This window comes from Bos indicus, chromosome 5 (genome assembly GCF_029378745.1).
Source record: "Bos indicus isolate NIAB-ARS_2022 breed Sahiwal x Tharparkar chromosome 5, NIAB-ARS_B.indTharparkar_mat_pri_1.0, whole genome shotgun sequence".
Lineage (NCBI taxonomy): Eukaryota > Metazoa > Chordata > Mammalia > Artiodactyla > Bovidae > Bos > Bos indicus.
This window is the reverse complement of record NC_091764.1, coordinates 111,994,039-112,020,081: the sequence shown is the minus strand read 5'-3', so window position 1 is coordinate 112,020,081 and position 26,043 is coordinate 111,994,039. Positions and strand designations below refer to the sequence as shown.

Sequence of the window (26,043 nt, the reverse complement as noted above, 5' to 3'; positions counted from 1 at the left end):
TCTTCCACCTCTTTATTTCTTGTCTCTTCCCATCTTTATTTCTTTTCTACAAATGTCTTGAACACTTTGGGACTTAATTTGATGATCTCCACCATTCCTCTCCCTTGACCTCATCTTCAGAAGCTTAAATATTTTCATTCATAAAACTTACACCATGGGGAGGGAGAGGGTGGGACAAATTGAGAGAGTAGCATTGAAACATACACATTACCATATGCAAAATTAGACAGGCAGTGGATACTTGCTGTATGATGCACGGAGCTCGAACTCTGTGCTCTGTGACAACCTAGAGGGGTGGGATGGGGTGGGAGATAGGAAGGAGACTCAAGAGAGAAGGGACAAACGTATACTTATGGCTGATTCATGCTGATATATGGCAGAAACCAACATAACATAGTAAAGCAATTGTGCCCCAGTTAAAAATAAATAAAAAACAAAACAAAACAAAAAGAAAACTTACACCATATTCTCGCCTTTCTCTCACTTCCATTCATCTGTTTAACAAGTATTTGTTGGGTACATATTACATGCTAGGTGCTGTGGTAAAGAAGACAGTTTTTGCCCCACCCCCTTGAAACTTGCAGATTGGTGGGAAAGACAAACCAGTCAATTACAAAACAGCCAGAGAATGCAATTGAACAACTTAAGGAAGGAAGGGCACTAAACTCAGTCTACAGGCATCAGATTACTCTAGACCCATCCTAGGCAGCTTCATCTCCTTCCTGCTTTAATGAGGAGGTGGGCAGGACTCGAGGCTGGGTCTTGCCATCCATCCGGACCTCTCCACACTGAGGTCCATGAACTCTGAGATCCGCCTCTGACCACAAGAACCTCTTCCACTCCTCCCCTCCACTTGAATCTGTAAGGAGTCTTCATTGTCCCATCTAGTTCTGTGGTTTTCCTCTTCCCTCACTGTGTATTCAGAGCTCTAGCCGACAGGCATCTTGGTGACTTTTCTCGGCAATGTCCTAAATTCGCTCACCACCAACTTGTCCTTAGGACATCCCTGTCTTGCCAAATCCTTCTCCTTTTCCCCTTCAGCTTCTGGAGTGCAGAGCTGGAGGAAGTTACAAAACTGGTTCCTTTACAAATCATACCAATTAACTTGCACTCAGGGCTGACATTCAGCACCTCTGCCTGGACAGCCTGTCCTCATCCCGTCTTTCTGGTGAACTTCCACTTAACCTTCAAACCCTGGTTGCAAAGTTACTTGTTTTAGGAAGTGTTTTCTGCTATCTCCCAGCACTTCCTCTTCCTCCCTTTCCCCGTGCTCCTTCCCAGTAGCTCCGGAAAGGCCTGGCAAGCAGCTGTGATCCTTGGCTCACCTGCTGGCCCCCTGCTGTTGAGCCCAGGAGGGAAACAATGTAACTTCTGTCAGTGGATCCTTCCCAGACTCTAACACAGGCCTTCTGGTCCATCATTCGTTCTTTCAACAAAACTTCCCAATGCCTTCTAGGTGCCAGGACTGGGCTGAATGACTGACCTACTGTACCACATCCTTCACTCATCTATCCTGTACCTTTTCTGCTCTCTTCAAAGACATCAAATCCACCCACTAGGCATTCTCCCTAAGTCCATCCTTTCTGAAGATGACAATGCCTACGAATATCTTGTGAGCCTATCCAATACAAAGTTCCAAAAGCCCCTTATTTTTTCTCTGGGGATTATACCTTAAACCTCTGCATCTTCACCCATTTCCTCCCTCGACTGCTCTGCAAGGTTAACCTCACCACTTGTTGCTAAACTCATGACCTACACCATACTGCCTCCTCTGGGATCTTATTATCTAAGGAACCCTTCTTTCTCCCTTTCTAGTAAACCCATCTCCTCAACCTACAAATACTTCATAATCTCTATCTATAATTTTATTTATGTATTTATTTGTGGCTCTGTTGGGTCTTCATTGCTGTGTGGGCTTTTTCTCCAGCTGCAGCAAGCAGGGGCTACTCTCTAGCTGAGGCACGTGGGCTTCTCATTGCGGTGACTTCTCTTGCTGTGGAGCAGACGCTCCAGGGCACATGGACTTCACTAGTTGCGGCACATTGGCTCAGTAGTTGTGATTCCTGGACTATAGAGCACAGGCTCAATAGTTGTGGCACACAGGTTTAGCTGCTTCTTGGCATGTGGGGTCTCCCCAGATTAGGGATCGAACCTGTGTCTCTGGCACTGGCAGGTGGATTCTTTACCACTGAGCCACCAGGGAAGCCCAATCTCTTCTATTCTGAAAAAGTTATTTTTGGCCTTATAACCTCTCCAGATATCCTCCTATTTTTCCCCTTCCCTTTACTATCCAAATTCTTAAAAGAATAAACCACACCCCATCACTTCCATGTTCTCACCACTGAGCATGCTCTTCTGCTGCCACCCCACAACACAAACGTACCTCCCTTCTCCCATCCTCCCAATATAAATCACAATTTTTGTTCAAATTAATATTCAGTTCTAACAATGCTATTACTCAGTAAATAACATATACAGCTGAATCATAAGGAATAAGTTTCCTTTCTTGGATATTTTTTCTTTTCCCTGGAACTAAAAATTACTACTTCGTCTTATACTTTCTATCAAATTTTTTTAACTTGGTATTTATTATGTGTTTTCACTAATTCACCCGCAAACCCTCCAACAGAGTGGTGAGTCTCCTCTTAATAAGTTCAAACACTTCAGGTAATCTGTCAATTTCACTGCAGTCTTGAATACATCCCTTGGGGGTTTTCTTCTGTGCCAGCCGAGATTGTCTGCTCTCCAGACCACTAAATAGCAGACACTTTGCCAGGGATGCCTCTCTCCCTTCATCTCTGGGATTCCTCACTCTCTCCCCGTCACTGGAGCATGTTTCCTAGACCTTTTGTGCTCCTCTTTTATGGTTTATTCCTGGAGCACAGACTCCAGTTATTTCCTAATAAGAGGTATACAGGAAGTGAATTTGACATTTTGAATGACTGAAATGTCCTAATTTTATCCATATATTTAACATATGGAATATTTTTATCCACACACACAGTCAGATACAGAAGTTCAAGTTGGTAAACCTTTCTTCCAAAAATATGAAGGCCATGATCCATTGTCTTCTAGCACCCCAGAGTTGCTATATAGAAATTCAATATTATAAATCCTAATGTTTTGGATATGACCTGATACTTCTTTGGAAACATTTAGGATCCTTTCTTTTTCCTCAGCTTTCTAAAAATTTGTTGTTGTTGTTCAGTCACTAAGTTGTGTCTGACTCTTTGTAAGCTCATGGATTGTAGTAAGGCTCCTCTGTCCTCCACTGTCTCCTGGAGCTTGCTCAAATTCGTGGCCATTCAGTCGGTGAGGCTATCTAACCATATCATCCTCTGCTGACCCCTTCTCCTCCTGCGTTCAATCTTTCCCAGCATCAGGGTCTTTTCCAATGAGTCGGCTCTTTGCATAAAGTGGCCAAAGTACTGGAGCTTCACGTCAGTCCTTTCAATGAATATTCAGGGTTGATTTCCTTTAGGATTGACTGGTTTAATCTCCGTGCTGTTCAAGGGACTCTCAAGAGTCTTCTCCAGCACCACAATTTGAAAGGAGCAGTTCTTCTGCACTCAGCCTTCTTTATGGTCCAACTCTCACATCCATACATGACTAGTGGAAAAACCACAGCTTTGGGACTTTTGTTGGCAAAGTGATGTCTCTGCTTTTTAATACACTCTTCAGGTTTGTCACAGCTTTCTAAACATGCAAACCACTAAGTATGGTCCTTTTTTCATTTAGTGAGCTGGTACAGATCCAACCAGGGATCAAACCTGAGTCCCCTGCATTGCCCGGAGAATTCTTGCATGATGGGAAGTCCCCCATCTTGTCCCAGTTTTAATCCTTCCCTCCTGCTCTCCCTCCCTATGCCACCACTAACGTGCTTTCTGTCAGCATAAGTTAGTTTGCATCTTCCAGAGTTCACAGGCACTGAATCACACAGTATGTACTATTTTGGCTCCCTCTCCTCCTCTCCTCTCACTTCTCTCTCCTCTCGTTTATGTCTTTTTGCCCTGGCTAGAAATTCCAGTACGGCGTTGAAGAGAAACGTAGTACCAGACAGCCTGTTCTTTTTTGTTGTTTTTGTTGTTCACTGTAGGAGTAAAGCATTCAGTCATTCAACATTGAGCTCAATGTTAACTGTCAAATTTTCATAAAAGTCCTTTATCAAGTTGAATAGTTCCTTTCTATTATTTTGCTGAGCGTTTTCATCAGGAATAGATATGACGTCTGTTAAATGCTTTGTCTGCATCTCTTGATCATAGGATTTTTCTTTTTCACTTTGTTAATATGGTGTATTACATTGATTTTTAATGTTAAACCAACCCTACCATCCTGGGTAAACCCTACTTGTTCACATATGATCCATTTACAGATTATTAGATTCAATATGCTAAAATTAGGCTTAGAATCGAAGAAGGCAATGGCACCATACTCCAGTACTCTTGCCTGGAAAATCCCATGGATGGAGGAGCCTGATGCGCTGCAGTCCATGGGGTCGCCAAGAGTCGGACATGACTGAGTGACTTCACTTCCACTTTTCACTTTCATGCATTGGAGAAGGAAATGGCCACCTACTCCAGTGTTCTTGCCTGGAGAATCCCAGGGACGGGGGAGCCTGGTGGGCTGCCGTCTATGGGGTAGCATGGAGTTGGACACAACTGAAGCGACTTAGCAGGAGCAGCAGCAGCAGGCTTAGAATTTTTGCATTTATGTTCATGAGAGATACTGATCTGTAATTTTCTTTTCTTGCAATGTTTTTATCTAGTTTTGTTATCAGAGTAATGCTGGCCTCACAGAATGAGTTGAGTACAGATGACCCTTGAACAACATGGGCTTCAACTGTGCAAGTACACTTATATGTCGATTTTTTTCTTCAATTGTAAATACTGTACTCTCACACAATCTCCAGTTGGTTGAATAAGAGGGTGTGGAAGAACCCCAGATATGACAACCGAGTATAGGAACAGCTGAATGTAAGTTATATTTGGATTTTCGACTGTCCAGAGGGTCAGTGACCCTAATCCCTCCATTGTTCAAGGGTCAACTGTATTCTCTTTGCTTCAAGTGAAATTATACTAATTCACATATAAGAACCTTATAACAGTATTCTACCATTTTCCCTCTTTAGGTCTTTACGCCACCCTTATTGTACAGTTCACAGATACAAATGTTATAAACCCATAATGCATCTGTATTATTGTTGTTCAATCAATCAATTCTCTTTTAGAGATGTGAGTAACAGGAAAAAACGTCTGACATATTTAACCTATGTAGTTTTCATTTTCTGAGCTCTTTATTCCTTTGTGTAGATTAATATTTCCATCTGGCATCTTTTTCTTTCCTCCCTTAACATTACTTATAGTAAGATACAGATAAATTATTTCAGTTTTTGTATTAGTATATCTGAAACAGTCTTTATTTAGCCTTCAATTTTGAAGGAAATTTTCACTGGTTATAGAATTCAAGGTTAATTTCTCTTTCAGTGCTTTCAAGATGTTGCTCTACTGCCTTCTTGCTTGCATTGCTTCCAATGAGAAATTCTTTGTTCCTCTCTTAGTAGTGTGTCTTCTTTCCTCTGGTTTTAAGGTTTTCTTGACCACTGGCTTTGAGTAATTTGTTTAACGATGGGCTTTGATGTGGTTTTCTTCATTTCTTGTGCTTCAAGCACACTGAGCTTTTTGGATTTATCGGTCTACAATTATTATCAAATTTGGAAAATTTGAGGCCATTATTTCTTAGCTATTTTTTTCTGCCCCAACATGCCTTCTTTGGGATTCCCTGGTGGCTCAGACTGTAAAGAATCCGCCTGCAATGTGGGATTCCTGGGTTCGATCCCTGGGTTGGGAAGATCCCCTGGAGGAGGTCATGGCAACCCACTCTAGTATTCTTGCCTGGAGAATCCCATGGACAGAGGAGCCTGGCAGGCTAGAGTCCATGGGGTCGCAAAGAGTCGGACACGACTGAGCAGCTAAGCACAGAACAGCACGTGCCTTCTTTAGAGACTCCAATTACAGGGACATTGGGGGTGACTGAAGTTGTCCACAACACACTGATACTCTTCACTTTTTGGATTTTTACTCTTTTTCTCTTTGTGTTTCACATTGGATAGTTTCTGCTGCTGCTGCTGCTAAGTCGCTTCAGTCGTGTCAGACTCTGTGCGACCCATAGACGGAAGCCCACCAGGCTCCCCCGTCCCTGGGATTCTCCAGGCAAGAACACTGGAGTGGGCTGCCATTTCCTTCTCCAATGCATGAAAGTGAAAAGTGAAAGGGAAGTCACTCAGTCATTTCCGACCCTCATTGACCCCATGGACTGCAGCCCACCAGGCTCCTCCATCCATGGGATTTTCCAGGCAAGAGTACTGGAGTGGGGTGCCATTGCCTTCTGTTCTTTAAATTAATCTTTCATTCTACAGTATCGAATCTGCCACAATTCCATCCAGTATATTTTTCATCTCAAACATTATAGTTTTCAGTTCTAGAAATCTGACTTGGGGCTTTTAAAAATATATATTTTCCATGTCTCTGCTTGACCTTTTGAACTATCTGAAACATAGTTATAATAGGTGTTTTAATATCCTTGTCTGCTAATTCTAACATCTTGGTCAACTATGAGTTGGTTTCAATTGACTTTTCTCTTCACTATGCTTGTATTTTCTGGTTTTTACATGCCTGAAAAATCTCTACTTTGAATAACAGACACAGAATTTTTGCTGGATCCTGAATACTTTCGAATTCCTATAAATATTTTTGAGCGTCATTCTGAGATGCAGCTAAATTATTTTGAAATAGTTTGTTCCTTTCAGGTTCTGCTTTTAGGATTCTCAAGTCAGACTTCATAATTAGGTAGGGCTAATTATTCCCTACTCCTGAGGTAAGAACTCTACTAGTACTAATGCTCAGTATGCTGATAATGATCCATGAATTATGAAAGTTTCTAGTCCACAGAAACAGGCACCATTACTGACAGTGTTTGAGTGCTAGACAGACACTGTTACTTCCAATCCTCCGGGGTGGGGACCCCCTCCTGCCTCAGTCTTGACCAGTCACGTACATATGCCAAAAAGCACTCTGCTCAATACTTAGGGGAACCCTCCACAAATCTCCAGACTTCTCCCTCTTAGCTGCTCTCTCCTCTCCAATACTCTGTCCTACAAACTTCGGCTCCCTCATTCTCCCCAGACTCTCAGCAGTGTTTCCTCAACTGAGAGGGTCCACTGGGCTTTGCCTGGGCTCCCCATTTCCCACACTGTGGCCCGGAGGTTCCCTCAAGCCAGGACACAGGGGTTGTCAGAGGACTCATCTTGTTTTCCATTTCTCACTTATCACTGTCCTTCACTATCTGATGTCCAGTGCCTTGAAAAACTGTTGTTTCAAACACATTTGTGTATTTGTAAAGTTGTTATTTCCAGTGGGAGGGTAAATCCTATTTCTGATACTCCATATCTTGCCCATCTCGCCTCTGAATTTCTTGACTTACAAAGCTCTTCTCTCATAGTGTTACATGGAAGCTTCCCCCTCATCATTTAGGCATCAGCTCAAGTGCCATGTCTTTGAAGTGATGGATGAATCCTAACCACCCAACTGAAAGAGCTTCCACACTCAGCCACTCTCTAGCATAATGCACGTCACTATCTGAAGGGATTACCTATTTATGTGTTTTGTTGTCTGCAAGAATGCAAACTCCTTATGATGAATGTCTTATTCATCATAAACTATCATAAACCAATGTCTTATTCATCATAAACTTGCTGACTCTCTAATCTGCTAATCTCTGCTTTTCCTTCTTCTACTCTCTAAACGTTTATTTCTCCAGCTTCTGTCCTTGGACCTCTCTCTTCACATTCTTCACAGCAGTTTCATCTAATCTCACAGTTGCAACTAGTAAATTTTTAAAAATTAATCAATTTTATTTTTGGTTGCACTGGGTCTTTGTTGCTGCGCATGGGCTTTCTCTGCTTGTGCAGAGCGGGGACTACTCTCTAGTTGCAGCGTGTGGGCTTACTGAGATGGCTTCTCTTGTGGAGCACGGGCTCTGGGCACATGGGTTTCATCAGCTGCAGGACACAGGCTCAGCAGTTGTGGCTCTCAGGCTCTCAAGCACACCGGCTTCAGTAGTTGCAGCACTCGGGCTCAGCAGCTGTGGCACATGGACTCAGCTGCACCACAATATGTAGAATCTTCCTCAACTATGGATCAAACCTGTGTCCCTTGCGTTGGCAGGTGGATTCCTATCCACTGTACCACCAGTAAAGTCCCTCAACTATTAAATTTGAGTGATTCCCAATCCTGTATTTCCAGTCCCCACATATCCTGCCTCCAGTCCTGCATTTTCACCTGGCTGACAGTTTGCCGGCCTCTCAAACTCTGTATGTTTGATACAGAATTAATCTCATTCCCTCCCAAAACTGTTTTCTTTATTATGTTTCCTATTTGGCAAGGGCATCCCCTTCCTCCCAGTCATTTTGCTTGAAACCTTGACATTACTTTTGGTTTCTCCTTTTCCTTTTCTCTCACATCAATTGCTAAATTCCATCCACTTTATAAATGTTACACCTTTCTAACCACCCACTCCATTCCAGGTACCATAAGTGGTTTAAAAAGGAAATATATATATTTGCTGAAATAAGAAGCTGAGAAGGACAGCTAATATTCTGCATAACAGAATCAATATTCAAAATGAGTTTAGCCAACCAAAGGACAGAAATTCCCAAATTGTTTTTTGTCCTTATTGAACATCATTTACTAACAGAAAAATATACAAACCTTAAGTGTAGAACTAACACCCAAAAAAGATGTCCTTTTCATTATACGGGACTGGAATGCAAAAGAAGAAAGTCAAGAAACACCTGGAGTAACAGGCAAATTTGGCCTTGGAATACAGAATGAAACAGGGCAAAGGCTAATAGAGTTTTGCCAATAGAACACGCTGGTCATAGCAAACACCCTCTTCCAACAACACAAGAGAAGACTCCACACATGGACATCACCAGATGGTCAATACCAAAATCACACTGATTATATTCTTTGCAGTCAAACATGGAGAAGCTCTATACAGTCAGCAAAAACAAGACCGGGAGCTGACTGTGGCTCAGATCATGAACTCCTTATTGCCAAATTCAGACTTAAATTGAAGAAAGTAGGGAAAACCACTAGACCATTCAGGTATGACCTAAATCAAATCCCTTATGATTATATAGTGGAAGTGAGAAATAGATTTAAGAGACTAGATCTGATAAAGTGCCTGATGAACTATGGACGGAGGTTTGTGACACTGTACAGGAGACAGGGATCAAGACCATCCCCATGAAAAAGAAATGCAAAAAAGCAAAATGGCTGTCTGGGGAGGCCTTACAAATAGCTGTGAAAAGAAGAGAAATGAAAAGCAAAGGAGAAAAGGAAAGATATAAGCATCTGAATGCAGAATTCCAAAGAATAGCAAGAAAAGATAAGAAAGCCTTCCTCACCGATCAATGCAAAGAAATAGAGGAAAACAACAGAATGGGAAAGACTAGAGATCTCTTCAAGAAAATTAGAGATACCAAGGGAACATTTCATGCAAAGATGGGCTCGATAAAGGACAGAAATGGTATGGACCTAACAGAAGCAGAAGATATTAAGAAGAGGTGGTAAGAATACACAGAAGAACTGTACAAAAAAGATCTTCATGACCCAGATAATCACGATGGTGTGATCACTCACCTAGAACCAGACATCCTGAAATGTGAAGTCAAGTGGGCCTTAGAAAGCATCACTATGAATAAAGCTAGTGGAGGTGATGGAATTCCAGTTGAGCAATTTCAAATCCTGCAAGATGATGCTGTGAAAGTGCTGCACTCAATATGCCAGCAAATTTGGAAAACTCAGCAGTGGCCACAGGACTGGAAAAGGTCAGTTTTCATTCCAATCTCAAAGAAAGGCAATGCCAAAGAATGCTTAAACTACCGCACAATTGCACTCATCTCATACGCTAGTAAAGTAATGCTCAAAATTCTCCAAGCCAGGCTTCAGCAATATGTGAACCGTGAACTTCCAGATGTTCAAGCTGGTTTTAGAAAAGGCAGAGGAACCAGAGATCAAATTGCCAACATCCGCTGGATCATCAAAAAAGCAAGAGAGTTCCAGAAAAACATCTATTTCTGTTTTATGGACTATGCCAAAGCCTTTGACTGTGTGGATCACAATAAACTGTGGAAAATTCTGGAGAGATGGGAATACCAGACCACCTGACCTGTCTCTTGAGAAACCTATATGCAGGTCAGGAAGCAACAGTTAGATCTGGACATGGAACAACAGACTAGTTCCAAATAGGAAAAGGAGTACGTCAAGCCTGTATATTGTCACCCTGTTTATTTAACTTATATGCAGAGTACATCATGAGAAACGCTGGGCTGGAAGAAACACAAGCTGTAATCAAGATTGCCGGGAGAAATATCAATAACCTCAGATATGCAGATGACACCACCCTTATGGCAGAAAGTGAAGAGAACCTAAAAAGCCTCTTGATGAAAGTGAAAGAGGAGAGTGAAAAAGTTGGCTTAAAGCTCAACATTCAGAAAACTAAGATCATGGCATCTGGTCCCATCACTTCAAGGCAAATAGATGGGGAAACAGTGGAAACAGTGTTAGACTTTATGTTTTTGGGCTCCAAAATCACTGCAGATGGTGACTGCAGCCATGAAATTAAAAGACGCTTACTCCTTGGAAGGAAAGTCATGACCAATCTGGATAACATATTCAAAAGCAGAGACATTACTTTGCCATCAAAGGTCCATCTAGTCAAGGCTATGGTTTTTCCAGTGGTCATGTATGGATGTGAGAGTTGGACTGTGAAGAAAGCGAAGCACTGAAGAATTGATGCTTTTGAACTGTGGTGTTGGAGAAGACTCTTGAGAGTCCCTTGGACTGCAAGGAGATCCAACCAGTCCATTCTAAAGGAGACTGGTCCTGGGTGTTCTTTGGAAGGACTGATGCTGAAGCTGAAACTCCAGTACTTTGGCCACCTCATGCGAAGAGTTGATTCATTGGAAAAGACTCTGATGCTGGGACAGATTGAGGGCAGGAGGAGAGGGCGACAACAGAGGATGAGATGGCTGGATGGCATCACTGACTCAATGGACGTGAGTCTGAGTGAACTCTGGGAGTTGGTGATGGACAGGGAGGCCTGGCATGCTGCAGTTCATGGGGTCGCAAAGAGTCGGACACGACTGAGCGACTGAACTGAACTGAACTAAGTGTAGACAGTGTAGACATCAATGAATTTTAGTATTTACTTGTTTATTTGGCTGTGCCGGGTCTAGTTGTGGCACGTAGGGTCTTTGATCTTCATTGTGGCATGCACCATCTTTAGCTGTGGCATGGAAGATCTTTAAGTTGCAGCATGGAAACTCAGTTGTGGAATGTTAGGATCTAGTTCCCTGACCAGGGATCGAAGCTGATGCCCGTGCACTGAGAGCACAGCCACTGGACCACCAGTGAAGTCCCAACAGCCAACTTCTAGAAGCCATCCTCTGCTTTTTATCTTTCTAGCAGAGACAGAGTCTTCTAAACTCAACAGACTGAAGTGTACACATCCTAACTCTCAAGAATATATAATCCCATCTCTGAATTTAAACATCTCTCCAAAAAAAAAGAAAAAAAAGCCTCTGGAAGATACTGCACGATGATTTCAGGGAATATTTCTTCAAAAAGAACATCAACAGTCTCCAAGAAGATGTCCTTTGTCAATCCTGTCCAACCATAAGGCATACCTGATTTCTGTCAGTACAATATGTACATGGGTATTTTTAAAAACTGCACTGACCCTTTCATTCACTTATTAGCTATTCTTAGCACCTTCTCTACCAATGCCATTCCAAAACTGTCCTCCTTAAAAGGAAATCTAAACTCGTCATTTCAATCATGCAAGCTAAACTCTTCAATTTAACAATGATTTCTATTTCAGAGGGAACATTAAGCTGGACCCCACTTTCTTTCTTTCCTCCTCCAAATATCAGTCACCACCAGACAAGAGTCAGAAGAGCAGGGTTCTGGCCTGAGCCCCGGTACCACCACAGCAGCAGGGGCCAGCCTCACTGATCCCCAGGCTCCTTCAAACTCACAAACCTGGTGAACCGCTTCCATAAACACACTCAGCCTTCCTCCACTCATTTCTTCACTCTTTACTCAAACATGCCTGGGCCTCCTCCATTTAAAAAAATCTTTCACAGGACTTTCCTCGTGGTACAGTGGTTAAGAATTCGTCCTACAATGAAGGAGATGTGGTTCTATCCCTGGTCAGGCAACTAAGATCCCACAGGCTGTGGAGCAACTATGCCCAGGGGCTCTGGAGTCCATGTGCCACAACTAGAGAATCTGTGTGCCACAGTGAAAGATCCTGCATGCTGCAACGAGGATCCTGCATGCTGCCACTAAGACCGACACAGCCAAATAAATAAACACAATTTTTTTTTAATCTTAAAAAACTCCTTTCACTTGAACCAATACCTCCTTCTGGTCAGGGAACTAGGTGGTTCAATGGTAAATAATCTGCCTGCAAATGCAGGAGATGCAGCAGACTCAGGTTTGATCCCTGAGTCGGAAAGCTCCCCTGGAGCAGGAAATGGCAATCCACTCCAGTATTCTTGTTTGGAGAATCCCACAGGCCACGGAGACTGGTGGATTGCAGTCCATGGGGTCATAAAGAGTTGGCCGTGGCTGAGCACACAGCACACACACTACTCGGCGCTCTGCTCTCTTCATTTACTTGTAGATTTCACAACTGGATAGTAGACTACAGCCACCACTCTTTATGTTTTTATCATTTCATTTCCTTTGAACCCATAAAATTGGTTTCTCATCCTCTTCGTCTTGAAGACCACTAATAAATTTCTTTTAAAAGCATTATTATGGAAAATGTCAAGCATATACAAAGTGAATACAAATGAATCCTTATGTATTCATCACCAAGCTTCAATAGCTGTGAACATTCTGTCATTCTTGTTTCATCCATACTTCCATCCGTTCTCCATCCCTATTCAATTACTATTATTTTACAGTTTTCACAGGTAAAGTGTACCTGAAAAGTTGTACTTTTTAATTGCAAATTCTAGAAGTATACTTTTAACAAATGGATATACACCCGTGTGATCCATACTCCTCTCGGACACAGAATACCTCCACCTCTCCAGAAAATTTTGTGTACCTTTTCTTTAATTAATTCTTCAAAAAATAAATCCAGCTACATTTTCTAAATTACCAACCTCCTTGGCTTCTCAGCAGCATCTGACAGTATTGATTCTACCTTTTTTCTTGAAATGTACCTCTTGGTTTCTAGGAAGCAAAAGTATTCCAGTTCATCCTCACGTCAGCTTTGTTGCTGCTGCTGCTGCTAAGTCGATTCAGTTGTGTCCGACTCTGTGCAACTGCCATAGACTCACCAGGCTCCCCTATCCCTGGGATTCTCCAGGCAAGAACACTGGAGTGGGCTGCCATTTCCTTCTCCAATGCATGAAAGTGAAAAGTGAAAGTGAAGTCGCTCAGTCGTTTCCAACTCTTAGCGACCCCATGGACTGCAGCCCACCAGGCTCCTCCGTCTATGGGATTTTCCAGGAAAGAGTGCTGGAATGGGGTGCCCACGTCGGCTTTACCTCCAGTATATTTCCAGTCTGTCTTCCTCCACTTCAGTGCAGTATGCAAATCCACTTTCTCTCTCACCCACGTGACTGACTAGGACTGTCTTCTTTCTCACCGGTCTTCTTGCTCCCACTCCTGCTGCAGTCCAATCCATTCCTCACATAGAAGCCAGAGTGATTTTTAAAAAATGAAATCATGGGGACTTTCCTGGTGGTCCAGTGGCCAAGACTGCACGCTCAATGCAGAGGGCCGAGGTTCGATCCCAGGTCAGGGAACTAGAGCCCTCATGCTGCAACCAAGAGTTTACATGCTGAAATTATAGATCCCACATATTCTAAGACCTGGTACAGCCAAATAAATAATAAATTTTTTTAAAACGGAATCATATCACATGACTCTCTACTTTAACTGCCTTTAATGGCTTCCCAGTTGACAGAAATTCTTCCCACTTGACAGAAACCACATTCTATGCCAGGACTGTCAAGTTCTTGCAAGGTCTCAGTCTCTCTCTGTAACTTCCTATCACCACTCAGTGGCACAGGACTTCTGTCAGTTCTTGGAAGAGGCCAAGGGCTTCTGAAGTTGTTTCTTCTGTCTGGTGTACTGTTCTTCTAGCTCTTTACACAGTTGGCTCCCTCCAACTGTGTAAAGAGTCTTTACTGTTCTTTACTCTTTTAGAGTCTCAACAGTCTTTACTGTTCAGCTGAAATGCCACATGTTCACAGAGGGCTTGCTTGACTAGCCTAAGCTTGTCCTTCCGGTCACCCTGTATTGTATTATTTTATTTTCTTCATAGTATTGATCATAATTCAGAATCACTATCTTTATTTATGTTTGTTTCTCCCACTAAAATGTAACCACCTTGAGAGTAAGAACCATGTCTTTTTTCTTTGTTGTAGTGTATCCACTAATAACATATGCTCAAGAATTATTTTTTTTTAATGATTTAATTCAAAGTCATTGTTTTGCAGAAAAGTCCCCACTTTTTCTCAACACCATTTACCTTTCCTAACTTATTTCTATTAACAGAAAACCACAAATTATGTTACCATAGTACTAGGATAAATTCCTGCATTAACATCAAATCATTTCAAGATTTTAAACAAAGAGAAGCATAAGAAAAAAGTCATAAAATGTAACGTAAATGAAGACTAGTGAAAACAAAGTTATAATTTAATTTTAATAGCAGAAGCATCTACTTATTGCAAGTATAAAAAGAATATTCTTTTTTTTTAAAACCTGTTATTTATTTGGCTGTGCCAAGTCTTAGTTGTGACACACAGGATCTTTGGCTGTGGCATGCAAACTCTGAATTGTAGCACGTGGGATCTAGTTCCCTGACCAGGGATTGGACCCCAGCCCCCTGCACTGGGAGTGTGGAGTCTTAGCCACTGGGCCACTAAGGAAGTCCCCCCCCAAAAAATATTCTTTTACTCTTTAGCCTAATTGATTCTGAACTGATGAAATATTCAATAATTGAAAAATCAAGAAATGCAGTCCTCCTTCCTTCCCCAGAAAGGAGGTGGAAACTGAGCTTCTGGTACAACTAAGCATTCTATGTCGATCTAGTTACATACTTGCCAAGCAATCTTCCAATTTCAACCTAGCTTTCCAGGAAGAGAATGTACTAGTCAGAGGATCCAAGAATCTAGTCTTCCTTAACATTGTGGTTTATTATAAACTAATTAATTAGGGTCTTGGGGAAGGGTCTGTGTGTACTGTAGAAATCCTGGGGTCTGTATATTTTTGGTGGCTGGCCTCGGTGTACATGTCTCGGTGTGTGAGTATTTGGGGGACATTCTTAGAGTGTGTGCATCTCTCACTTATTCTGACTCTCCTTAAACCAGGTTTAGGGATCTAGATGAAAGTGAACATGTTAGGAACTAGATCAAAGTGCTCAGTCGTGTCTGACTCTTTGCAACCCCATGGACTGTAGCCTGCCATGCTCCTCTGTCCATGGGCTTCTCCAGGCAAGAATACTGGAGCGGGTTGCCATTCCCTTCTCCAGGGGATCTTCCCAATGTCTCCTGCATTACAGGCAGATTCTTTTCCATCTGAATTACCAGGGATGCCGGGATCTAGATGAGTCTGATAAAAGTCTATTGGATTCTACTTTGGCAGAAAGAAGGAAGGGATCTGGTGATACGGGGGGAAAAACAAACAAGGGGAGAGGATGAACCTGTCCTTCTACCTAACACATGGACTGTAATGAGGGGAGATTCAGAGAAGCTGAAGAGCATCTTTCACAAGGAGCTCTGGGGCTCGGGGCACAAACTGTGCTTCTCTGTAGCCCAGCCCACGTACCCATTAAGTAGTCATTCCTCATTCCGCTTCCCCCAACCAATCTCTGGCAACCACCAGCCTGTGTTCTATGTAATTATCTATTCTACATATTACATATAAATGGAATCATATGTGACCTTTTGTGCCAGGCTTCTTCCAATTAGCACGATGTTTTGGAGTTTCATCTGGTGACATCTGACCCCTCTTCACTTTTGCTCTGGGGAAAGAATTTGTTGTTGTTGTTCAGTTGCTCAGTGGTGTCTGACCCCATGGATGTGGAGAAAGAATAAACCTTCCCAAGAGAGTATAAGCAGCAGTGGCAACAGCAAAGGACTTCCTTCAGGACGGTTCAGGGCAGACAGCCCTACAGGTGCGGGGAACTGTTCAGAACACAGTGTGGGATACGCTTGGAGCTCCCAGCAAGGATTAGAAGTGATTTTGACAGGAGAAAAAGGGACGTGAAGGTGATACTGAGGGTTTTATATGACCAAGAAGAGAAAAAGCCAAGGAGACTCAGGACATGGAGCTAGATATAGACAGGTCTCAACACAAACGTAACCACTTCTACACAGGTGACAACGAAGTATTCATTTAAGCTTTAGCCTGAAAAACCAAACCAAATGCCATTTATAAATTTATAACCAAAAATGTCTAAAAATGATCAGTGATACCTCTGTGTAGCAGGAATAAGGCATAGGCTTTTTTATTTTTTACCTTATACACTTCTGATTTGCTTTAATTTTTAAAATAAGTACATACAACTTGCATAATAAAACCTTAAAAGATAAAGTGCTAGTAGTCTACAAGTGAATCATAAATTTTTCTATGAGCTCAGTGAAATTTGTTTTAAATTTGTCACGGAATGTAACAAAAGTGGATACTGAGAAGGAAAAAAATCCTTTCAATCTTAGGTGAGGTTTAATTTAAATCAATCAGATGTCTAAATTCACCTAAAACACAACACCCACTCTCCTCACTCACTGTCCCTGTTGTTTAATTTCTGCTCAGACTGTTTGCACCTTTAGTAATTCACTGACCTTGGAACTGCTTTCTTCCGATACTTCTCCCTCATTGGTCTGCATGGGAACAGACTCTGTGCAAAACTCTGCAGAAACACACAAATACTGCCTAAAAGAGGTAAGAAGAGAAAAAAAACACACATAAGGAATCAGTGTGCATATTTGCTTTCTCAGATTACATTGAAATTCTGTCACCAAGACTAAAAATAGTATGAAGCGATGACCTTGAGTAATGTGTGTGTACACATGCACATGTGTGTGTGTGTGTGTGTGTGTGTGTGTGTGTGTGTAGCATACATACACAAATATCCCAGGGAGAGAGGCAGGGAGAGAGTTTTCCCCACCTTATGAGAGCATAATTAGGAAAGGCTGAAGACACTGGATTAGTAAACTGTTCTAGATTTCTTTCCTCTTTTTATTTGACTTGTGGCAGAGGTTAAGAGTAAAAATCTTTAGCGATTCATACAGTACAAACACTGACCTGTTGGAAAAGTGGCCCACCTGAGAAAAGTAGGGGGCCACTTGTTATGCTGTAGCAGGGCATATAGTCTAACTATCAGGCTAGGCTACTGCAAGTGGCTGGGTTTCTTAGGTTTATAATTTACGTTCAATATTTATGGTATTTTATAACTGAAATTCAGGTATACTCTAATGGTTGATCCTACCTTTCTATTTTAAGAAAACCTGCTCAATAAATTTCAGTTTATTTATTTTTTTATGATAACAGGCCTATAGGGCAAGACAATAAAAAGTAGCAATTTTTCTTCTAAGAATAAAATGAGTCAAATAAAAGTATATTAAAATTTTATGAATTAAAATGAACCCAAAAGAAACTACTAAAAGTTTATGCAACCTTCAAATTAATTCATTAAATATGTAATTATTAAGGAATAGGAACCATAAAGACAGCTGAGTGCTGAAGAACTGATGCTTTTGGAGAAGACTCTTGACAGTCCCTTGGACTGCCAGAAATCAAACCAGTCAATTCTAAAGGAAATCAACCCTGAATATTCACTGGAAGGACTGATGCTAAAGCTGAAGCTCCAATACTTTGGCCACTTGATGCGAAGAACTGACTTATTGGAAAAGACCCTGATGCTGGGAAAGACTGAAGGCAGGAGAAGAAGGGGACAACAGAGGATGAGATGGTTGGATGGCATCACCGACTTAATGGACATGAGTTTGAGCAAGTCTGGGAGTTGGTGATGGACAGGGAAGCCTGGCGTGCTGCAGTCCATGGGGTTTGCAAAGAGTTGGACACGACTGAGTGACTGAAGTACTCAAACTGACACAAACAAATCTCCATTGTAATACAGGTATGAATATTTTTTTCAAATTCTTCAAAGGGCTCAAAGCTACAAAATAGGAAAGCTAAAATGATGCTTGACAGTGTACCTTTCTGGCATGAGAGAAATCTTTACGAATACAGCAGATAGGAGATGTGCCAATCTGGTTCTGGCACAGGCTTCTCAATAACCATTCACAAGGTCTGAGACCAAAAGGTATTTCTGAGAATCTGTTTCTTCACCTGGTGGGTGGGAAAGGACATAAAAACACCCACTGTGCTCGTCTAATAACGTCTGTTGGGAACCAGTGTTTATATATATATATAACGTAAAATGTGAAATTGGTACACTGGAAGTCCCTTGACCACCCCCACCCCACTCACTCACTCCACACAAACCAACACCATCCATTCCCTCTGCAAAACACGCAGAAAGTGAAACAGGCGTTCTCTAGGTGGTTTTGTACCTCACACCTATTTGTGACAGTTGTGCCAAAGCAGAATTACCCTTTCTATGAAGACTAAACTGACAGCCCTGGAAAAACTCGGTAACATAACTAGAAAGATGTGGTATACAAACTGCTTCACAAATGTCTTTTAAGTTCCCATTCTACTTTACTGGAACAGAGATTGTATTTCATAGATGATACATTATAGCCACAGCAGACCAGGAAAGGCATCTCCATTATCTCTGTGCCATTTCCATTTGAACGAGCTTCCCTCTCCTGAGGTTTCCCGCTTGGCTCCTCTCCATCCACACACTCCACCCTAGTGGAGGGACAGGATCTTATATGAATGGAGAGTTGAGAAGGAGAAACAAGCTATGTGAGCTCGGCCCCTCCTGTCTCCTCCCTTTTGAAGCTGCCTGTCCCTCAGGAGCACTCACTGTGCTCAGCTCTCAGACCCATTAACACAGGTCCCTCATGGCTACCTGTGACAGGTAAGACTGTTGAATTCTGAGCTTCACTGTTAAGACTCTGTTTCCTCCCGTAGATGTAAGCTGCATTCTCCAATACAGCTTTTTTTAAAAAAATTATTTATTTATGGCTGTGCTGGGTCTTCACAGCCATTGAGGTGCACAGGCTTCTCATTGCAGTGGCTCCTTTTGCTGCAAAATGTAGGCTCTAGGGTGCTTGGGCTTCAGTCTTTGGGGCCAGTGGGCTCAGCAGTTGTGACTCTCAGGCTTAGAGAGTCTTGCTCTGTGGCATATGGGATCTTCCTGCTCCAGAGATTGAATCAGTGTCCCTTGCATTAAAAGGCGGATTCTTAACCACTGGGCCACCAGGGAAGCTCTCCAACACAGCTTTATTAGTGTAAAGATGGTTTTTTGGTCTCCCAAATCCCCTCCTCTTTGAGAAATAAATTTCTCAATTGGTAGAGAACTCAGTCAAGAGAAAAAATACTATTTATTAGGTCTCTCAAAGACTTAAATCTGATGCCTGAGACCAGTGTCTTGATTAATAGACACCAAGGAAAATTTGAGGAGAAAGATACATGTCAAATTTCTGAGGCTTTTGTTAGGGCCAGGACTTTGGGCCTTGGTTCTTTTGTGAGGGGGCATAGCACTTTGATCTTATAGAGGTTTACATTAGGCCACATGAGTTTTTACAGTTATATACTAGCTTTTAACTATTGAGGCCAAACTGAAGTTTATAAAGCATAGGCCACCCTGCATTTTAACCTTAGTGCAACTCTGTCTTCAGGTATGTGGCTGTTTCTATAGAGACAAGGTTGTAGGCACTGGGCACAGAAGATTGAGCAAGGCTCGGGGGCTTTGCTGACCTCAGTGAAGCAACAAGGCACAGTTGGCAGTGGCAGTGATGGTGGGGTCCTGAAAGCTCACCTAATGTCAGCTGTGCAAGTGGCCCCAGCATACAATGGCCACTCTGGCCTAGCAAGCAAATGCCAGCTGTGCTGGCCTCAGCAAAGGGAAGAGGGCATTAGCAGGCTTGGGTGGCTCCAGAGTACAGAAGGCTGCTGCCTGACCTTGAATTATGCAGGCACAGCTTTTCCTAAGCAGGCATAGCTGAGGCAATGATTAGGCTTTAGGGAAAAGAGACATTCTTCCTACAGGCCTTGTAGATACCTAGTGAGGGCAACAGTTATTTGCTATGGATAAGCTACAAGGCAGCTGAATTTCAAACAGCACAAGCACCATCAAACCAGTGAAGTTCTATGTTTAAATTCTTTTTGCTAAGTTTATATAGGCAATTCAAAGGGAGAAGGGCAATTGAGAGGTTTCTCATTAAATGTCAGGTTGATGTCCTTTATTTAATTAGCCTTCATTGTGTTGGGCGGGTGACTTTTTACTCTTTTTAATGTTTTTCAACGAGTTTTTGAGAAAGCCTCGATGCCATTCTTATTGAAGACATGGCTCATACCTGTGCCTCAGGGTCTAAGTCAGTTTTCCTGCCCTTCTGAGGAAAAGACAGGGGAATAAAGTAGGTGACTGATAGTCTTTACCTGGTGCATTGCAGGCCTCAGCAGATGTTAGTGAGCAAACATGAGGAATGTCCTGCAGGCTCTGTGCTGGGTCTTCTCTAAAAGTTGACCAACACGCTCATATCTCAAAGCCCTCCAAGATCCAGACCTCGCCTGCCTCTCCAGTGTCATCGGCCGAGGCCTCTTTGGTCCCTCCTATCTAGCCACAGTGAACTACTTGTGCGCCGCGCTCAGTCGTGTCCGACTCTCTGCGACCCCATGGCTGTAGCCCACCAGACTCCTCTGTCCGTGGGATTTCCCAGGCAAGAATACTGGAGCGGGTTGCCATTTCCTCCTCCAACAGTGAACTACTTACAGCTTCCCAAATACACCAGATTGTTTCCCGTTTCCATGCTTTTGTTCATATCACTCCCTCTGCCTTTCTCTTCCCTGCTCCTCATTCAACATTCAGCTTTTATAAAGTAATTGCTGTCCCATCTCTAGGCAGAACTGATGACTCCTTTCCCAGTGTCTGCAAGGGATCTTGTGAGAAACTTATTAGCGGATCTGTAACACTGCATAGGATTTATTTTCTTACACTGATGCCTCACCTATTAGATTATCAATGCTTTGATACCAGACATTGTTTTTCAATCTCTGCATGCCCAGATTACTTAAAACTGTGCACCTGGCATTTAATAAGTATCCAATAAATTCCATTGTAAGAATGACTGAATTAACCAACTAAGTCTTTTTTACTTAAAATTGCAGTTCACCGGGTCCCCACCACATGCCAGATGGTGCTTGACTAGTATAGGAGAATGAGCTTTGGCTTTGAAGGAGCGGAACAATTATTCTTTGTCATTTCTTAGCTGTGTAATCTTGAGCAACTTACCTAACATTATAATCTGCATTATTTTCATCTACAAAACTGATCGGGGGGAGGTATTACTCCTGCAAGGTGTCCAGGTGCAGCAAACAGGCACTACAAAAACAGTTAGTTCCTTCCCAAGAAGTCTCGGAGGGTTTACAGACCAGCAAAGCAGACAAAAAAAATAAGTAATTCTTAATATAAATAATGTTGTTTTATTGCTGTATCAACAACAGGTGCCCCTGGAACACAGATAAAAAGGAAATTCTGCCAGAAGAGCCTGGGATGAGGGGACAAGAGGAAAGATATAAGCAGGAAAGTAAATAGTGGCATTCTTGTCCCCTCTTCCAAAATCTAAGCAAAGAAAAAAGAATCCATCAAGGCATAAAGTTGTGAAAAATAACTTCACACAGTCTGGTAAGGTTTACAGATACTCAGTGGTGCTCAGTCACTCAGTCGTGTCTGACTCTTTGTGGCTCCATGGACTGTAGCATGCCAGGCTCCTCTGCCCATGGAATTTTCCAGGCAAGAATACTGGAGTGGGGTGCCATTTTCTTATGCCAGGGGATCTTCCTGACCCAGGGATTGAACCCAGGCATCTATTGTATCTCCTGCATTGGCAGATGGGTTCTTTACCATCTGAGCCACCAGAGAAGCCTCTTACAGATAAGGGTATACTACAAAAGAAGCCAGAAATGTTGTTTGGAATTAGGTCTTGGAGGGGTTTGTAGGATGACATCTGCAGTGACTGGGAGCCGTAAGAGCTGTTTAGGCAAAGGGGCAATGTGAGCAAATCTATGGCTAGACGCTGAGTCAGGCAGTGTGTGGACGACACACTGGAGTGGGGAGGCACCGGAGGCAGAGGAGCTAGGATATGCGCATGTAACACTGCGAAACTGCTAAATCTAATAACAAATCTAGTTCCATAAAAGGATGGGACACCAAGTGTCAGTATCAAACTAAATACAGGTGTTTTTAAAGGGACCTAGTGAAGTGGAAATTCAAAGGATCAGGAGTGATGGCCACTTTAAGTTCCCTTCTGTAAGAACTCTGGAAAGAAGCATTAATATCAGAATGTACTTTTCTTTTTTTTAAACGTGAAGACACTCTCATTTCATTGCCCGTACCTGGTGGATATTCATTTTTAAAACTTACCTTTGACAGTATCCTGGGGCAACACAAGCCCGTGAGGATGAGTCTAGACTACATTCAGTGCAAAAACCAAAACCCTGAAAAGAGAAGAAAATCCCAATGAGCCTCATGCTCACAGCAAGACACCGTGGTGAGCAGCAGTCATGTATAAACCCGGGCTTCTCTGTCTACCAGCTACTGACTCTTAGGCCAGTGGCCTAACGGCTCAAGCCTCAGCTTCCTCATTCAACACCGGGAGCAACAACACTGTCTTCCTCATAGGGTTCTCTGAAAGTTTAGATGAAATACTTGTAAAAACACTTTTAGCACAGGGCAGGGGACCAGCCACATGCTGGATAAAGGTGAGTGGATATTAAGAATGTGAACTGAAATATTTTCTGGAAAAAAACATTACAACTGATATTAAACCTTTATTATTTATTTAACCTTGTTTGTTCTACCAGAAAAATACCAAACTGCTTTATTTTCTCCATTTGACATGAGGATGTCTCATCATCACTTTAGAACTAATGCATCCCAAACCGCACTCTTCATCTCCCACCCCCACCCCGCCCCGCCCCCAGACTCCATTCTCCAGTCTCCACTGTCTCAATCAAGGGTGTCATCCTCCACTCAGGTTCTGGGGTCAGAACTTCAGATTCATCCTGGATTTCTCACCCCACCCCAGTCCTCTTACAGCCAGTCAGCAAACCCTATCATTCCTGCTTTCAAAATACGTATCTTAGAGCTACCCATAATTCTTCATTTTCATTGCTAGCATCATTTCCTACTTGTGGAGGCCTCTTAGCTCGTTTTCTTGGGCCTACTCCCACTCCTCCCCAAGCCATTTCTAATTAATTGCTGGAATGGCCTCTTAAGAATCAAAGCAAATGACAGCAAGCTGCTAATAAGTGCAGTGAAAATGTTATTTCGTGAAGGAATGTCTTCTCTCTTTATATATATGTGAAATATATATACACACACACACATGAAATGACAGCCATGTATTATTAGATAGTTAAAGATCCCAGGCCAGTTCTTTCATTTTACAACGGCAGAAACAAATGCCAGAAGGATATTCTGCTCAACGTGGGGACAAATGCGGCAGAAATGTATCTGTGATTAGCATCAACACTGCTGTCAGAAAGCCCGTCACTGTTTGGAAGTTGGCCACCTAGTTTCACAATCAAGTTAACATTTCTGTCCAAGAAAGCACATTCCACTTCCCATGGCTACAGATTATAAATTACAGGTTCAGAACTACCTTAGGTCACAGCATTTGAGGTGATGTTTTACTCAATCTCAAAGGTATCTTAATGCCCTCTTATCTACCATCATCTCCACCTTAGCTTATTTTCAGTGTTTGAAAAAATAAATCTCAGATGGAATGGTACTATGATGAGTATTTATTGTTGCTATTTAGTTGCTAAGTCGTGTCTGACTCTTGTGACCTCATAGACTGTAGCCCACCAGGCTCCTCTGTCCTTGGGATTTCCCAGGCAAGGATACTGGAATGGGTTGCCATTTCCTTCTCTAGAGGATCTTCCTGACCCAGGGATCGAACCTGTATCTCCTGCATTGCAACAGATTCCTTATCTCTAAGCCACCTGGGAAGTCCTATATGATGAGTGTCAGTAACATTTTAATTATTAGCTTTACCCTCCTATTATACACACTGTTATCCCAACAATCTTCCTTTCTAAAAAGCCAATTTGACCTTTGGGTACATCACTGGCAAAATCTAGTCAGTAACTACCCATTGTCATTAGGGTAAAATTCAAAATCCCTCCAGTCCTGTCATCATATCACATCCTGGTCGCATGGTTGGCACAGGGCAGCCTTGCTCATGACGTGCACTTGCATCCCTGGGAGCCCGCTGCCTCACTCCCTTCTACTCCTCTTTTAAGATGTGCCTCAGGCGTTAGCTCCTCACAGTTTTCTGTACCCTTCTTGGCTGAAGTGTTCCTCTTCTGAGACCATACAATATCGGTAATATCCATGGATCTGTTTTATTCATGCAACAGAACTCCTTGACAACAAGGACTACCTACGTCTTACATTACCTTTGAACTTGGTATCAGATGGAGCTCAATAAACACAGACTGAACTGAATGTTGATGTGACCCCAATAACAGTACTGCAGTGTGGAAGCGTCCCCATTAAATGGCACCGGGGAAGGCTGAAGAAGCCAGGCACAGCTTCCAAGATGAGCCTGGCCCTCACAAGGATGTAAACTCTGTGGTTATGTGTGATGCTCAGCACCTCAGAGAAAGATGGGATTCTTGAACTTTTTCTCAACCACAGACTAGCAAGGTAAAAGACTTAATTTTTGGTTCTCTATTGTGATTAGTTTCTGCCCAGGCTTAAACATCCTTCTCAGGGTAAACACTAAATTCTGTACCAATTTCATACAGGGGCCCATTATTACAAATCTTGCTAACAGACAAGCTTAAGACACCGTGGCCAGATCGGTCCTTTGCCTGTTTGGCAGTTGGTCCCAGACACTTGCTGGCGGTCAGTGACGGAAAAGGAGTTAAAGCAGAGGAGTTGCCAGCGGGGGAAACTGGGCAGTTTTCCAAGTACTCTGGAAACCAGTTTTTACAGAACAGCTTCATTACTTTCTCTGCAGGGCCGTGAACCTCCGTATCAGATGCACTCCTATTCAAGGTACACAGAAAATTTAATTCTAAAATCAACACTGAAAATTATCTAATTGAAGTTATCTACAGCACTGTTTTCCTTCTAAGGTATGAGTAATGGCAAATTCCTCGCAAACACCATCTGAAATGTTCAGAGCTGCCCTATAATCCTTCCATCTGATCATGCGTAGCCATGGCAGTAAGCTACTTGAACTGCTCTAGTTTTCTCTAGTCTCTCACAGAGTAACCAAATTGGTCTTGAAATTCACACAGTGGGGTGGGAAGGTTCAGTGGATCTTGGACTACATCAATATCCAGGCCCTACAAAACTTCAAGTAGGCTTAAAGAGTTTCTCCACAGCCAAGTACAGAACTAAACTCACCAGGTGGAATTAGAACTGAATCCTTTACAAAGAATATGAAAAGAAGTACATATCCAATAAACTATATTTACTAATAATGTCTCTGATATGATGGAATTTTAATTTTGAGACTTGATTGTTCAGCATGATTCTTCTAAATATAATTTTAATTCTCATTTCAAAAACTTCAAGCAATATAGATAAAGTCCTTGACCACTGCCCTCCCTCCCTGCCCTGGTCCTCCCAGGACTCACCACTACTGCTATGTTTGATAATCAGCATAATTCTCCAGATGCAGATTATTAAGAATACACTGTAAACTTCTGAGTCATAAATAACACGGAAAACCCAGACTGTCTACATTGTTGGCGACTGGCCTAACTTCAAGCAAGATGTCTGGAAGAACAGCAGACATGGGGG

General features: G+C 42.4%; 1 protein-coding gene across 6 annotated transcripts in view; it reads right to left on the bottom strand.

Annotated features, from left to right (window-relative positions):
• The window catches only part of TNRC6B (trinucleotide repeat containing adaptor 6B), a 262,610-nt gene that overhangs the window by 171,051 nt on the left and 65,516 nt on the right, over positions 1 to 26,043 (bottom strand). For 4 of the 6 annotated variants that reach the window (XM_019961842.2, XM_019961844.2, XM_070790452.1 and 1 more), the window contains exons 2-3: positions 22,648 to 22,721; positions 16,934 to 17,024 (exon numbers count right to left, since the gene is read on the bottom strand). In XM_019961842.2, coding sequence (XP_019817401.2) covers positions 16,934 to 16,978 — 45 coding nt within the window. In that variant the 5' untranslated portion in view covers positions 16,979 to 17,024; positions 22,648 to 22,721. The remainder of the gene's footprint in view (positions 1 to 16,933; positions 17,025 to 22,647; positions 22,722 to 26,043) is intronic. The other 2 variants (XM_070790450.1, XM_070790451.1) reach the window with 1 other exon arrangement.